Here is a 17,149-nt window from a genome sequence, read left to right on the forward strand (position 1 = left end):
GACCATGTCCAAAATCTGCAGGGCCAGCGGGCTGGCAGAGGGTGTCTCTTCTCAGGGGACCCCTCTCTTTTTTCTCTTAAGGAAAGCCTTCCACTGATCAGATGAGGCCCATCCACACCATGGAAGACCCTCTCCTTCACTCAGCATCAGCTGATGGCAATATTAATCCCATCTGAAAAATACCTTCATGGAAACATCTAGACTGGTGTTGAGCACACATCTGACATCTGGGGACCATGGCTTGGCCAAGTCGACCCGTAAAAATAACCCTCACCACAGGGACCCGAAGGGCCTGGGTCCCCTTCCCGTTGTCTCCATGGGATACTGCATGGTGGTATCCACGGGAATCCCAAGAACCAGGGATTAATGCGTTACAATGTGCACGTGTGGCGTCAGCCGACTGAAGCGAGGACAATGTAAACCAGAGAGGCCACGTGCCTGGACGCTTCCTGCAAGAGCCGTCCTCACTTCACTCCCCCTAAATGTGGCATGGGCATTTCTGCTCCTATGGAAACATCAGCCACCTACCAGTCAGCGGGGTCTCCAGAAGGATCTAACTAAGGGGACAGCGTCCAAGGGGAAACTGCTCACTTTACAAAACCTACAACTAGCACTATCTCCTCCTGCTTTGTTCTCTGGCATTCCCGATCGACTCCCGGGTTAGTCCACAGGCCCAGCTCCCCCGCCTGATGTGCCATCCAGACCATGGACCACCCAGGCAGCCTCCTGAGCCAGAGGCAACACCCCCAAGGGAAGGCGGCCTCCAGCCCCACCTGTGGTGCCACCAGGCAGCTTGCTGGACACCACGGGGGCACAGTGCTGGCGGGCCTGACCCGTGTGGCAGGTGTGCCTTCTGGCCGTGCAGCAAACAACAGAGAGCCTCTGATGCCTGTAAACCCTGGGGTCCCGCGTGACCTACCCAACTTGGTTGATCACAGAGAAAAAGGGGAAAAACTCCAGTTGCCAAGGAGACCACTTCAAATAAGTTTCTGGGAGCATCGGGTTACATTCCAGAGTCTCACACCCGTCAGCAGGAAGACCATCCTGCAAAGGTCCTAGTCCCCGGACAGAGCCGTAGCAGTCACTGTCACCCCATCACTCTCCCCTGGCACCCTCTCCTGGCCTGCCCTCTGTGTCCTCGGAGCTGTCCAAGAACGGACACCAGCAGCTACCAAGGGATGAGCAGAAGCAATGCCCCCAGAGCCATCACAACACAAGGCAAGGCCCCTCCCCAGCATCATCTGAGGGCAGCTGAGGGAGAAGAAATACAGGTGTGAGGCTCAGGGAGCAACGCTCATTCTATTTCTTGTGCCCTAGACAAGAGCAAGGGATGCTTGGACCCTCTCACATGCCCACATGCACACGCACATGCACATATGCATGCACACTTGGGAGCAAGGAGCAGGACCCCAGCCAGCAGGGTGCATGGTGGATGCTGGCTGGCTGTGTGGCTTGGGGTGCAGGACCCACCCCCCACCAGGAAGGGATGCTGACCACTGACCCGACCCCCCTTGGGGGTGCCTGGCCACTCACACAACACCTGGCACATCCTGGGCTCGGGAAGCACCAGCCTGCATTATCAGGATTAGCACAGTAGGTAACCAACCACTCCTTTCCCTGGTGTCCTGTGAGGACTCCTCACCTATCTGTGCCTCTTGCACACATTCTTGGCTTTTTCTACCCATGGCCTTAGACCGGCTGGGAGGCAGCCTCGGTCCACAGCAAATAATGGACAGTTGTCTGGGCTGGCTGGAGTTACGCCCTCAGCTTGGAGACCACAAGCTCTGAGGCTGCGAACCTTGAAGGCTGCAGGGTCCACTAAGTGGGCTCTACGGCCGGGTGGGGCCTGGGGCTTAGAGAGCCCACCTCTCAGGTCTGCTGGTTCTGGCTAGGTAGGATGCAGGTCCAAGGTGGTCAGACACCAGAGTTTTAAAGGGAAGGAAGAAATCCAGATTGCTATGGGAAATATCTTGATTTTCAAATATTGACAACTAATTCAAATGTTAAAAAAAATACCATACAGGCTAATAGAAACACATCTCTGGGCCAAACTGGCCCTATGAGCACCAGCTTCTTATTAATGAATTAAAACCTAGAGCAGGAAAAGATCTGTGCTTTTAAGTTGGCATCACACCCTTCCCTTGGTCCACAGTCATCAGAGCTGCCGGAGGAGGGCCTCCACGCAGGCATCACTCATGGTGACAACTGAGGAGGATGGGTAGGCAGTCCCAGGGCTCAGGTATTAGATAGAGCCACTGCCTGTCCCCTCTCATGGGGCTTGGGGCCTGGCTGGGTCTGGCTGGGTGCTCTCACTTGGGGTCTCTGCTGATGCAGGTGGGTGGCAGCTGGGGCTGCAATGTGGACAGTGGGCTGGACATCCAAGGCGGGGCATCAAGTGGCTTCTGAACTCAGATCTCATGGCCCCACTGATCAGGTGAGCCATGTGGGCATCTCAGAGCACAGCCACTGGTGCCAGGAAGGAGGGCCCCAAGGATGAGCATCTGGAGCCCCCCACAACCAGCCTGGATGCCCCAGGCCAAGGCTGCTGTGCCCCACTGGTCTGCCAATTCGCCAAGGCCCTCCCACCTGCCCAGGAGTGCAGCAAGGACTCTGCGGTCCGCCACACCCAATGCAGATTCAGGGACTGGGGAAGGGGGTGGTTCTAACAAAGCAGTGGCTGAAGGGACCCCCTTTCCCCTCAGTGAGCCTCATGTTCTTTTTTTTTCTTTTAAGATTTTTTATTTTATTTATTCATAGAGATACAGAAAGAGAGAGGCAGAGACACAGGCAGAGGGAGAAGCAGGCTCCATGCAGGGAGCCTGACGTGGGGCTTGATCCCAGGTCTCCAGGATCATGCCCCGGGCTGCAGGCGGCACTAAACCGCTGCGCCACTGGGGCTGCCCCCAGCCTCATGTTCTTAACTGAAATGCCAGGCCCACACAGACCCAGGCAGGGTGTCACCCCAAGACCACAGGTGAGAGGTCTGGGGGCATGGGGGCACAGGGGTCCTCTGGGTCAGCCATGAGCCACTGCAGAGGGGATGTCACCCCACCAGCCCTTTGATTGACAGTAGCCATGGCTTTCTGCAGAGGCCCTCAGGCCCCCTGGCCATAGGCCCCAGCTCTCTTCCAGGATGCTCAGGAGGACCACATAAACTCTGAGGCAGAAGCCTCAGGAAAGTCGCCTCCAGGAACAGAGAGGGGAGCCTGGCCAGCCTTCCCCTGACAACCAGCTCCACATCACAGCACTTGTCCAGCCTGGGGTTTATTTGTCCGTCCTTCCTTTTTTTTCTCTTTTCAAGGAAATGTTAGCATTGAGTGGGCTCCTGCCCTCAGGACCTCAAGCTATGCCACCAAGACCACCTCCCTGTGCTGGGAACTCCTTCAGAAATATTTATGCAGCTTTCAGGGAGCTCAGGTTGGAGGCAGCCTCTTTTGCTCATGCACACGCACACACTGCCTGCCACCTGCAAGCATGGTCTATCCAGGGCACAGTGCTGGGATTGGGTGGGGAGGTGATCAGGTCCCCATAAGCACGCTCGCAGCACAACCTGGAACCTCCCTGGTGCCTCAGGTGCCCCCACAGACCTGCCTCAAGCAGGTGGCAGAGAGGAGGGACCCTGACACGCCCTCCTGGGGAGGCTTTGCAGGAGTCCAGACTAAAGTCGCAAACCAAATTTGTGTTTCGTGTTCATGGGATCTTATCTGTGTCACTCATGTTTTACGGGCCGCATGTCACCGAGGTGGATGAGCGCCGGCAGAGCAGGCTCCAAACCTCATGACCTGCATCGGCAACCTGGCAAATTCTCCTTATTTTAAACTAAGAAAGTGGATCCCGAGCACCAAGCTCTGTGTATCCATCAGCCCTGCAGAGACCCAGCAGTGATGGCCCGCTCCAGACAGCAAGGTGATGCTGCTGCTGCTCTGGGCCACCAGGCTACCACGCGGAGGGCTCCCTTTGTCCAGTGGCAAAATGCACAGCTGAAGAATGTGCTTTAATGAGCATGAATGTGAAATCCTTCCGCCCCTGAGCACCAGAGGAGGAGGAAGTGAGCCCAACAGACGGCAGCATACTTCTGGGCCTGCGTCATTGGGGCTGCCCACACGGCAAGGCGGGCCCCCCATTCATTCCGGGCAGCGCCTGGGTGGAGGCTCACTCTGGGGGTCTCAGCCCAGCCCAGCCCCGGGGACAGGCAGCCACAGCAGCTGCTCGGCCCTGTCAGTGACAGGCTCGAGTGTGGCCGCCACGGATTACAGCCCCAGCCCCAGCTGTCGCTAGGCCTCGTAAAAGTGACTCATGCGTGTCCAGGCTGAGAACCTGGAACCATTTTTTAAAACTAAACTTTTAATTTGAGATCATTGTAGATTTGCACGTAGTTGTAAGAAACAGCGTGGAAAGATCCCATGTGCCCTAAATTTACGCATTTCCCCCAACAAAAACATGCCATAAAACTATAGGTGCCATGTGACACCCAGGGTTCCAGTGTGGGTTCAGACCTCTACTGAGCCTACACGTGTGTTCAGTGTAGCACCGTCCTCACATGGCACTGCATGCGTGGGCCTGGGGACCCGAACCATTTTCTCAGAGGAGACCTTTCTGATTCTCAAGGGCATGAGGACACATCAGCACTGGCCTGCAGCTGTTAGTGGGATGGAGAGTGGGAGGGTGGTGGGTTGGGGTCATGCACATGGAGCAGCAAGGGCGGGGCACCTTGTCCCCTACACCCCTGATTGGGCAGCACTCACCTCCGTGATGATGAAGAAATCGTCCCCGGGCTCTCCCTGGACCACGATCTTCTCTCCGTCCTCAAATTGCACAGGCTCCAGGGCGTCTGCCACAGTCAGGCGCTCCCATTTCTCCAGGGACTCTAGAGCGGGCGACAAGGAGACCGTCACCACACTGTGCACCCTCTGCTCTGCACCCCAATGCTTTCTCAGGAAGCACCGTGGGTCAGCCTTCGCTAGGACAGCAGTGAGTGAGACAGGGAGCAGATTTCCATGCTGGGAGGGCCTGGGCGGTTCACCAGTGAGTCAGGCAGGATGTATGGGGACAGGGTCTTAGATCGGGCTCTGTGCTCACACACGTTGTGGTTTAGCCGAGGTGCTGGGTGCTGGAAGTCGGGCCTGTGAACCCAGCATGAAAACGTTCCTGTCATCTTTCGTTGAAAGTTGCCTGTGTTCTTGCAAAAACACCATCATAGCTAAGCACTGGGAATACTACGCCGTTTAAAATATTTCAGAGTGGTTGGAGCAATTAGCTGTTCACTAGAATCACCATTCATCACGGCTCAACTGCAAATGCATTTATGTCACAGCAATGTGCATTGCACGCCTTCCATTATTTTAGGTCAAAATACTTAATTCCAATGCCATGCTCATCTTTACAGCTTGCAAATTATACATACCTTTCTGCCTCTCCCCATACCTTCCCTTCCTGTCACTGTCCATCCCTAACCCTCAGGAAGGAAAAGGAAAAAAAAACAATACGCTCCTTTGGAAGAAAACGATTGTCTGATTAACTATTTCTTTTTTGGCAGAAAAACCTTCCCTGGCCTATACTTATCAGATGCTACTTAAGTAGGTCAGCGGCTAAAAATACAGAGCAAAGCATTTATTTTAGAACTAGGTTAGGAGCGGGATTTCTCTGCTTTAAGACGCCTGCCAATGCTGTGCGTACAAAGGACGAGCTTTCGCAGAGCCGTCAGCATACGCGCCCCGCTGGCCCGCCAGGAAAGGTTTGCACGGCCAGCGTTGCTCAGGAACCGGAGCCAGTAGCATTCCCACACAGAACGAGTCCATGGTCACGGTGATGCCAGCCCGAGGGCCACATGGCCCGGGTCGGGGAAGGTCCATTCCCACCGTCCCATCAGCTGATTTCTCCATTGCATCGGAAACGTGTAATACTCTGCAGTCTGAAGGTCAAGACACGCAGAGCTGTGTCCTCCAGTGGCAGAAATCTCAGGAGAACCAGCAGAAGACACAAGGGGAATGGCAGTCTTCTGGCCTCAGTTTTTGAACCGGATCCAGTCTCTGCGGCAACGCAGAACACACAAGCCCTGGGAGCCCTTTTGCAGCATTCAAGGTCTCAAGCCTTAGGTTTCTGGGAGCTGGCTGTCTACCCTAAAGGGAAGCAACAGGCCCCTTTCCTAAGAGGGATCTCAACATCGGACCAGACATGATTGCAGGAGGCAGCCAGCAGCCGCAGCCCGAGACCATGTGAGGTGCCAGACACAGAGCGCCGGGGTGGCTTCTGGGCTCATGCCTCCCTCAAGCCTGCCAGGTTCAGTGCCCGTCACAGGCCGACCCCAGTGTCCACGCACAGAAACCAGACCTCCAGGCCCCAAATGCACAACTGCCCCCCGCCATGCCCCTTCCTGCTGGCGGAGGGATGTGAGCTGAGGACAGGCTGGCAGAGCAAGACTTCCGTGCCTCCCCGCAGACCTCCCTCTGGAGGATTCTGTGCAGTCGGGGTGACTGACAGCGAAGGGATGAGTCTCGTGGCTGCTCTGCCCAATGGCCGCAGAGAAGCACTCACTGGCAATCCATTCATCGGGGGGAACAAAGCTTATGGACAGGTGTGACCAGAGCATGAAAAGGTGCTTAGTGGACAATAAAAGGAGGATGGATGTGGAAGGTGACCATGGGCCCCAGGGTCCTAGGCTTGGGGATTTCTCATGGGGTTAAAGTACCCCTCACATAGCTCCGTGGAACCCAGGGACCAGCTTGTGAGGCTGCCAATTTTTGTTTCTCCAAGAACGACGCTGGCCACAGAGTGCGGCGTCCCTTCATAAGATGTGTCCAGCCCAGGCACCTGCAAGAACAGACTCACAGGCACAAGGCCTCCACTGGAGTGACAAGAAGGTTCTGGAACCAGGGTGGGGTGATAGGGGCACTATACTGAGTACAGACGTCCTGACAGGAGAAATGGCTGGTGCGGAGAATGCTGCGTGATATGCTTTCACCCGCAGAGGAAGAGAAGAACCAGAACCTTCTCTCACCATCTCACAGGGTCTCTGCGAGGACATGGGGTTAAGCTGCTGCATGCACCCTGGCTAAGTGCTGAGGCCAGGGTCAGAGGCCCCATGGTGCCCTCCTTGCCAGGCCTACTTTACTGTTTTGGGTTAAATTACTAATATTCACTACAAAGAACTCAAGAAATACAGCAAAGTGTAAAAAATGTGAAAAACTGCCAAGTGCTACCCAGAAATAGCTGCTGCAACGTCACACAACCTGGCCGTGTCTCCAGTCAGAGACCTGAACAGAAAGACAAGCAGAAATACTCTTATACATATGACCCACCAGCTGTGTCACCTTTAATGTGAAGTCTTAAATTCTACTTTAGGAGCCAAGAGTAACTGAGTGTCTTTTTCAATGTAAGATACATTCTTTTCTAAAAGATTCTCTTTTAAAGGATCATGGAAAAAACACCGACTCAGTCGTCAGATTGAAGCATATGGAATGTCTGCCTTTTAGGTCAAAAAATGTAGAAAATGGGCCATTTCATGTGGCTTGACTCGACAGACACTGAATTTCAGGCAGCAGTGGCTCCGTTAGGACGAGCTGGCTCCTCCTGGCCTCACTATGGGTTTTGGGTTTTGCTCCCTGGTGTGGCCTGTGAAGGAGCGAACACACTGCATGCCACCCACCCTGATCGGGGTCTTCTGGAGCCCGCCTTGGGGGTGCTGGCCATCTGTGGACACCTCGGGCCTGGCTGAAGGGTGCCCTCCTCCCTGCTCCACTGTGGCCCTGCCCTGCCCTATGCCGTTCCAGCGTGTCACAGCCTCCATGCTCAATCTCATCCACTTTTCTTCATTTGGAGAAAAAGTTAATCAAAAAAGTAGTGTGAACAACATAACCAACATCTGTCCTGAATAAAATCATATGAATACTCTGTCATAATTGCTTTGGATCTACTTGTTAAGGGTTTGTTTATTTGTTTGTTTGTTTGTTTGTTTGTTTATTTATTTATTTATTTATTTATTTATTTATTTATTTATTTTTAATTCAAGCATAGTTGACCTTCAGGTCTGTTTTTTAGAGCGATGTGAAATTCCACTGGAAAATCAAAGGCCCCTTGACATCAAGCTCGGCCTGACTTCTCTTCTGCCCTGGAAGCCAAGGCCTCTAAAGACCTGGCAGGCGGTCTCACACCTTTCCTGTAAGACAGCCTCACGGATGCTACAGAGGGCTGAGGCCCCTGCTGCTTTCTACTTCTGAGACCTGCACTAACCCTGAGCTCTGATCCATTGGTTTGACTGCATTCCCCCCACAGGACGGGGCAGACTTCACATTGTTTCCACTCCCCATCTTCAGGCCGCTGCTAGCTCACTGGATTTGTGTTCTTGATGAATCCTACACTGGATTTGTTTTCTGTTTCCTCGGACATGCTCTCCCTGCACCTGGGTTCTTTTCTGTGTGTCACTTGCTCTGAGTGTTCCTCTGTTGTTCTGGCACCTGGGGCTCGTCTGTTTGGCCGCCGTGGCTTCTCCCTCCACTTATCTAAGCTTGGTATGAGCTCAGGGTGGCGGCGTGGGAGGGGGCTTCCTCCTGCCCTTCCCTCCAATCTTCCACAGGAAGGGCAAGCAGTGAGTCCTCTCTTCCTCTCCAGATGGCAGGGACTGGGCAGAGGGAGAGCCCAGCTCCCAGCAGTGCTAAGGGTCAGCCCTGTGTCCCCAACAGCTCACACCACGCAGGCAGGTGACCTGGATTGCTGTGTCCTCATCCATGAGTGTCAGCCTTTGCTTCTTTTCCTTTCTCACTCCATTACATTCTTGGAAAAGGAGGATACCCTGCATTCACCTCTTTACCCAGCAGCCTGGCCTGGGGTTGCTACTGGGCGCTGCTGGTTTCCAACGGTTCTCAGGGGCTGGGCACTCAGCTGTCCCTCACCCTCCTAAGAGCGCCCCTCTAGAGGCTAGAGCTGCCCCATCCACAGGGGAAGTTGCCAGCCACCTGTCAAGTGCTCGACACAGACAGGGACCATTAGCTTCACTGCTGAAAGTTCTGCCAGACAAGGCTGGTCTGCATCAGCACCTGACCATCACATACGTTACAGCAACTTCAGAACACTTACAAAAATCTTGCTGGGAAAAATTTTGTTGATGCTCCTGAAAAGCAACTGAGATGTAGCCATCATATTTATCAGACCCCAGGACAAGAAAGGACAGAAATGCAGCAGGAAAAACCACACTTAGCAAAAAAACCAAAAAGGGTCAGCGAAGGCAGCTCAGCACAGTGTGCTACATTTACTGGAACACGAGATGGGCTTTCAGCTCAGAACTGATGGACATGGAGGAAGGGCTGGAGGGGATGCTGGTGGTGGAGGAACAGACACCCACAGCTTCTGGGATGAAAGTGCAAACACTTGAGCAGAGGGGTCATGGTGGCCTGGGGGAGCAGACACAGAGTTCTTGGGGTGTGTGTGCATATGTGTGTGAGCGTGTCTGTGTGGGTGCATACATGTGTATGAGTGTGCTTGTGTGGGTACATACATATGTGAGCATGCCTGTGGGGATACATACATGTGTGTGGGTATATACGTGTGTGAGCATGCCTGTCGGAGTGCATACATGTGCATACATGTGTAAGAGCATGCCTGTGAGGGTACATACGTGTACATGTCCCAAACTTGCACATCAACAAGAGCACTGAGCCTGCCAGGCATGCAGGGAATGTGGAAATGACTGGGGTCAACAGGCAAGACTCAGACGAGATTGGAGGAAGCCACATAGCACAGAGAGTCTCATACGGGGTTGGGGCCACTGACCCAGGATGGAGACCTTGCTGAGAAACTCCTCATACATCTTGCGCTTTCTCAGTGTGCTGCCCTGTTTGGAAAAAAAGGAGAAAACAGAGAAGAAGGTGGGTCTTCACGCCTGAATTGTTTCAGTATCTCCAAATTTCTCCAAATGACTCTCAACTCTTAAAAGGAAACCCTTTGAGGGGAGCCTGGGGGACTCTGGGTGAAGTGCCTGCCTTCAGCTCTGGGATCTCAGGGATCAAGCCCCTGCTCAGCAGGGAGTCTCCTTCTCCCTCTCCCTCTGCCTCTCCCCCTGTTCACTCGCTCTCTCTCAAATAAATAAATGAAATCTTCAGAAAAAAACTTTAAAAAAAGGAAACCCTTTGAGAATTCCATGTCTCAGAAGCCCCTGAGATTCCGCCCCACGTCTCCCCCACATCCAGGCAGCTGTACCTCCCCTTGCCAGCAACAGTGACCTCATCCAGGCTGGGCCAGTGACGGGTCCACACAGTGAGCACTCAATCCACCAGAGTCCCACACTGGGCTTTCCCTGTGCTGAGGGCAGGTATCCCCAAGATACAATGGTGAGGGGCCCTGACTGAGCCAGCTCACTGCACACCCTCACCTCAGTCAGACACACATAAATGGGAGCAGCCAACATCAGTGAATTCCCTGGACTGGATGTGCCTAAAACTCATGCCTGGTGAGAAGAGTCAAGGAGCTGCTTCTTTCCCAACCAAACATTGGCTGAATAAGACAAAACCTGTGAACCCCATCAGCCTTTATGCAAATTAGAAATGAGAATCCACCCCCAAAATTAGAATCTGAATGTGAATTAGAAAAAGACACCTCATTCTTCAAGCATGCATCCCGGTGAGCTGGTGGCCTAATAAGCAAATGAAGAGGAAGTCCAGCCTCCCTATGGCCAGCCAGCTCCAGCCCGGCAGAGAGAGAGCAGTCTGGACTTCAGCCCCTCATCCCTTTGCACAATGTACACAACTCCATAACTATATATGGTAGCCCTGCCAACGAGTACTGGCAAGTACGGCACTTTCAGAAAACACAGACATGCAATCCACCAGCAGCCTTATCCATCGATGGGGGCTAGAAGTTCACCTGGGATGTGAAAAGGATGGAGAGGCCAGTGACCACAGACTAGACAAAGGTGGGAGGGAGAATGGTGACAATGAACAAGTGCTCAGGCCAGGGCAGCAGCGGGTCTGTCAGACACTTGGATCTGCCTAACTTTGTGAGAGTCCTGTCAAATGAGGACATAATTACATTCATCCCCAGAGGAGGAGGCAGGCTCAGAGGGGCAAGTGACCACCTAGACTGGGATCATAGGAGCAGGAATAAACCCAGACTGGGCTCTACAAGTCCCAAAGCTGGGCGATGATGATGACAGAGATCCTGGTGATGGTGATAATGGTGATATTGATGACGGTGGTGATGGTGATAGAGGTGATGGTGATGATGGTGATGATGGTGATGACAGTGATGGTGATGGAGGTGATGGGAATGATGATGGTGATAATGGTGATGATGGTGGTGATGGTGATGATGGAGGTGACAGTGATGGGGATGATGATGGTGATGGTGATGATAGGGATGGTGATGGTGATAATGATGGCGATGGGGATAATGATGGGGATGGTGTTGAAAGTGATAATGCTGAGGGTGGTGATGATGGTGGCAATGGTGATGGTGGTGATGGAAGTGATGATGATGGTGATGACAGTGAGGGTGGTGATGGGGATGATGATGATGGTGGTGGTGATGGTGATGATGGCAATAGTGATGATGTGGATGACGGGGATGGTGATGATGGGGATGGTGCTGATGGTGACGATGGTGATGATAGTAATGGTGATGGTGGTGGCAGAGGTGATAGTGATCATAATGATGATGTGATGGTGGTGGTAAAGATGGTGATGATGATGATGGTGGTGGCAGTAATGATGATCCTTACTGAGCACAGCGAAAGAGGACTGACAGGGAGGATCAGCACATTCCCATTCCAACTCCAGATCACTCATAACACCCCCACGCTACTCTTAGTTCAGTCTTTCCCCCTCTGGGACTCAGTTTCCCCTTCAGAAGAATGGTTAGTTGGCACCAAGCTATCTGTGTCTTTGACCTGGGCTCCTCCCCACCTTCCTCCAGACTTCCCACTGCTGCTCTCCCATGCCAATACTATCTCAGCCCAGCAGGCTCCTTGTCTGCTTCCCACTGAGACACAGAGGGAGGGCTACCAGCCTCAGAATGACTCCTCCATCATGAGAGATGGGGCTGGAGACTTCTGCAAACAGACCCTCAGCACTACCAAGAAGCCCATCCCAGGAAGAGGTGAGCAGAAGCAGCCCAGCTGAGACCTCCCAAGTGCTTCTAGGACTGGCACCTCTGAGGATCGGCTCTGTCCAACCACCTCAGCTAGCCACTGTTACAGTCTCCACTCTATAGCAGGTGTGGAGGCTCAGAGAGGGATCATAACCTGCTTGTGTCCACGTGCCACTAAGTGTGGGGTCTGGGTCAAAGCAGGGTGTTGATGCAGAATTGGTGTTCATGCCACGGAGCTGCAGACATGCTAGGTATCTTCCCTACATAGTGATGGGAAAAGGCCCACCCAGCACCCACTGTGCACGTCCTTCGGCCACACATCACCATCTGTCACTTTCATTTCTGGTTACAGAAAGGGAGGCTGAAAGATCCCCCCCCCCCCCCCACTATGCCTGGCCACCTGACTGGCTGAGCAGAGCTAGGACTGCCTAGCCCTTGGCCTCCTGAGGGTCAACCCACAGCAGCTCTGAGAGCATTCAAGAGCACAGGGTTGTTTTCAGATAGGCCTGCAGATTGGGAGTGGGGGAGCTCAACACCCATTCCAGAGAGCAGTGGAATCTGGGGGCCTGCCTGTCCTCTGTCCCCCAGGGCCTGATAGCTGAAGACACGGTGGTCCGGGCAGATGCCAGAAGAGCGCCTGTCCCCAGTATATACACATAAGGGCCCCAAACAGCACCCAGAGCGGATCCAGGAGCCACAAGTAAGGTACAGTTGTGCCACTGCCTGGTTGGGACGGCTGCTCCATGCAGCCTCACCAGTGCCTGACCCAGGGGTATGAGGGTCGAAGGCAGGGGAGGACAGCATTAGGAGGCTGCGGCAAGAGGCCAGCACATGGCGTCCACTGCGGGGGACAACCCTTGTCTTGCACAGCCAAGCCAACATGAAATGTGCAGGAGCAGGTGGGGGACCCTGGTGAACCAGGACAGGAGGGGCAGAGCAAAGTGAGGGTGGGGCAGGTAGGAGCAGGACAAGCCCCGAGGCAGGGAAGAGACTGAGGCTGTGCTGTGCATCTTTTCCAAAGCTCAGAGTGCCCAGGGGCCCAGAAACTGATCTGGGGAGCCCAGACAGCTGTGGGTCAGGCTGCTGCCCCTCACTTGGCAGCTGGGCAAGCACCCTGTCTCTACAGACTACATCCTCAACTGCACGACTCCTGCCCCAGAGGATCCCGTGAAGGTTATAGGAGCCAACCTGGGCCAAGGGACGTGTTGATGGGGCCCAGGCCTCTCCAGCACTAAAAAGGCTGGAATCCTAGGAGGGTCCTGAAGGCCACACAGAGACCCACAGGTACCCTCAGGCCCCTCCATCCAGCAAGGCCCCAACAGGGCTGGGGACTCAGCCAGTGGTCCAAGATGCCTTATGGCCGGATGAGACACCATCAGCATCAAAGGTGCTTCTGTGTGGCTGTAGCCTGTAGCCAAGGTGAGGACACAGCCCCAGACCACCTGCGGTAGAAAGAGGGTATTTCCAACGCTGTGGCTGCCATCAGGGCAGGTGTGGATGCCCACAGCGGCAGTAGGCTCAGCCCAGGCCACCTGAGGTCTCTGCCAGCCATGGAAAAAGCATTTCTTCCAAAACAGCAGGGACACCCCCCAGTGGAACACAGACACGTTGGCTCAGGGACCTCAGACATCAAAGGGCAGCACAGCTGGCCTGTCTGTCTCCTGCTGCAGAATGACAGTGGCAGGCACTGCAACCCTCAAGTGAGAAGACTGGCTGCAGAGGCTGGCTGAGGTGCCTTCCCCTGGGGTTGGTGTCCCTCTGTGACAAAGACTACAGGTGAGGCGAGGTGGGAGCCTGAGTGTCCTTCATGCACCAGGAGGGAGGCAACCCTTAGGCACTCTCTGCCAGAGAGGCTGGTGCATGACTCTTGCTTCAGGGGTATGGGGCAGCCTGATGAGGTTTTCCACCTTGTTCAGCTGCCCATTCCTCACGCAGGGAGTGCACACCCCACACCTGACCCAGGAGGGACAGGCAGGGAGGGCACAGGCAGTGCTTCCTGACCCCTGCCATGCTGCACACATGGACATGGAGCCTGGCTCTGCTCAGTGCCTCATGGAGCTCTGTCCATCCCTCTCCACTACATGGAGCAGCAGAGGGAGGCTTCTGGATCAGATGTCCTGGGATCCCTGTCGCCTGAATGCACAGGGAGGGGCCGTCTCTCTGGAGAGACACCCCTGGTGGTACCCCCGCTCCCTGTCTCCCCTGTGGGAGTGAATGCGTGGTGGGTACACTCTGCATGACAGCTGCCTCCAAATCTGCCCAAACCCAGGACTGATGCAAACACAGGCACCCTCCTGCAGGACACTCCCTTCCGGGTCAGCCAGCACTGTCATTTTCTTTCCCAAGATGCAGAAGCGCTGCAGACTCCCAGCACAGCCACGACTATTCTTAGTGCACAGGGATCCAGAATTAAGACAGAGGAAGTGCCAGCTGCCTCAGTGGTTTGGGAACTTCCCTGAATACAAGGTTCCAGCCACAAAAATCCCACAGCCAAGAAGGGCTCAGCACTGGGGATGGTGAGGAACAATGGCTTATGCAATAGGGGGCCAGGTGTGTGAAGGGGACTGCGGGGGACAGAGGGTGCTGGGCCCTCTCCCAAACCTGCCCCTTCCTGGGAGGGGGGGGATGGTGCCTCAGGGTGCCTCACCTACACCAGCACACATCCAGCTGCTCTCTCCTGATGTATCCACAGCTCTACAAGAGCCCCTGACACACAGTGGGTGCCCAATCAACGCTTACTGAGTACACAGATGACGGTTCCTCACACACAGAGCCTGATCAAACAGTTGCCCAAAGACTGCACTGAAACCTTCCTGTGTTGTGAAACCCTGGGTGTTGCATTGGGATGAGGATGGGCAGGGTGGGGGTGTTGGTGATCCCGAGAGGGGAGGCAGTAGGAGCAGGACCCCATCTTCAGGCTCCCACCTGACTAAGCCATGAGGATGTTTCAAACAAGTGTTCCCCCAGAGCATCCCCACATCACAGTCCCTCCCTGGAAGCTGCAGCGTCCAGGCCGGCCTTGGGGAGACAGCCCAGTCCCAGAGAGCATGTGGAGGAAGCCAAGGGTCTCCCAGTAAGCAGCTGGCCTTAGTCACCTCCCTGTGGGCTGTTAGAACCCCTCCTGGGGTCTAGGCCCTGGGATCTCAGCAGACACCATCCCCGACCCACAAAGTAAAGCACCTGGTGCAGCCATGACCACCTAGAGAGCCTAAGTGACTGAGAAGCGAAGTTTCCCAAAGGCCAGGTGCTCAGCTCTGGTGGCCTCTTCCCAGTGATGGAGAGGGACCAAGATGGTGCTGGGAGGTCCTTGGACCAGTGTGGCTGGCCCAGAGCCTTCTGGCTCCTTCACTGCTGCCGGGGTCAGGATGCTTTCCACCATCTGCAGGACAGCCTCCAGTTGGCTGCAGAAGCTCCTCTGTTGAAACTACTGCAGGGCTCCCCACACACCCCCAGGTAGGAGCTGAGGGCTCTGTGTGAACCGTACCCCACATGACCTTTACATTCCCATCCATGGTGGTCTCCCTACTGCTCCACAAGCATCCAAACTTGTGCCATAGGGCCTTTGCCTGGACACTCTTCTCCAGGACATGCTGGTTCCTTGCCTCTGCTGTGATGGCACCTTATCCCAGGAGGGGGTCTTCAGGGCCTTTCTATAAAACAGTGGCCCTCCCACCTCACAGTCCCCTCCACCCTCTTCTCTGTTGTAATTATCTCTAAGGAATTGTCGCCACCTGAGATACTGCTCTACTAACTAACACGCTGGCTTCCCGAGGGCAGATGCTGCGTCTGTGGTGCCCCCTGATGCATCTCAGCCCTGAGAACAGTGCCTGGTGGGTGGTGTGTGTAGGATGAGCACTGAGTGGGCACTGGAAGAGCCTGCCTTCTCTCCCCAGGAAGAGCCTCTCGGTTCACAGCTCACCTCTAGGAGCCTTCTGTGCACCTGCCACAGTCCCAACCATCGCACAGGGACCCACACCTGCCCTGCACCAGCTAAGAGTGCATGTGGTCGCATGGAAGAGAAAACCTAAAATGACAGAGGCAAAAACACCTGGGGTTGACCCCTGTATGAGGATGTCTGGGACAAGCAGTCCAGTCCCTCTATGCTGGGGCCACCGGAGAGCCAGGCTTCTGGCATCTCTTTGTTCCACCACCTTGGTGAATGGGTTCCATCCTCAGAGTCACCTCATGGTCCAGAATGGCAGCTGGAGCTCCAGCCATCACAACCCCATTCCAGACAGCTGAAAGGAAATAGGGAAGGAAGGCAAAGAGGCCTCCCCAACTGTCTGCTTACCTTCTAAGAAGTTTTCAGAATCCCTCCCATACTTTTCACCCACCCCATCAGCCCTTTAACTGTCACCCTTGCTTGGACGAAGCTGAAGCTCCTGTGCCAGGGTGCCACTCACCATGAGGATACGCCGGTAGCTGTCCCGGTCGATGCCCCAGAGCTTGAGGTCCGTCTTGGCTTTCACGGTCGCTGCCCTGGGGGTGCCATAGATGAGCGCCAGCTCCCCAAAGCTGCCCCCTTCACTGATGCTGGTCACCCACTCTCCATTCACATACACCTTCAGGGGATAGTGAGAAATGTCAGAAATGTCACAGTGGCGCATCCTGCACTAGCGGCCCTCCTCCACACCCACCAGAGGGGGCCCGGTGAGAAGGGAACATGCAGCCGCAGCTCCCAGGCCCCCTCAACTGGGGGAGCAACTTCCCACTCCACTGCCCAAGCCTGTCCTGGATCTCTGCTGGCCATGCTGCCCGCCTCTCCCCCAGCTCTGCACAGAGTGGCAGCTGGACAGGCACCATGGTGCCCTCGAGTCCCCACCCTCCGTCACAGTGAGACAGGCCCAGGCCAGAGGCAGAAGCACTGTCTAGGGCTCCTGGCCTGTACAGAAGCCCTGCCTGCCTCCCTGGCCAGCCTTCAAGTCATCAGCCTTGGATGGGTCTCAGGACCCAGAGCCTCCCCAGCTGCACACAGTGGGTCAGACTTAGGGCTTCCATAGGCATCCCTGCTGACACCCTCCCAGGCTCTGCCCACTGCCCCCAGTTCCAGCAGCACACATGCCCGGACCAGCCA

General features: G+C 54.9%; 1 protein-coding gene across 6 annotated transcripts in view; it reads right to left on the reverse strand.

Annotated features, from left to right (window-relative positions):
• PRKAR1B (protein kinase cAMP-dependent type I regulatory subunit beta) overlaps positions 1–17,149 on the reverse strand; it is a 113,155-nt gene that overhangs the window by 12,258 nt on the left and 83,748 nt on the right. For all 6 annotated transcript variants that reach the window (XM_072836658.1, XM_072836655.1, XM_072836654.1 and 3 more), the window contains exons 7-9: positions 16,479–16,637; positions 9,766–9,826; positions 4,746–4,867 (exon numbers count right to left, since the gene is read on the reverse strand). In XM_072836658.1, coding sequence (XP_072692759.1) covers positions 4,746–4,867; positions 9,766–9,826; positions 16,479–16,637 — 342 coding nt within the window. The remainder of the gene's footprint in view (positions 1–4,745; positions 4,868–9,765; positions 9,827–16,478; positions 16,638–17,149) is intronic.

The sequence above is a fragment of the Canis lupus genome, chromosome 8 (genome assembly GCF_048164855.1).
Source record: "Canis lupus baileyi chromosome 8, mCanLup2.hap1, whole genome shotgun sequence".
Taxonomy (NCBI): domain Eukaryota; kingdom Metazoa; phylum Chordata; class Mammalia; order Carnivora; family Canidae; genus Canis; species Canis lupus.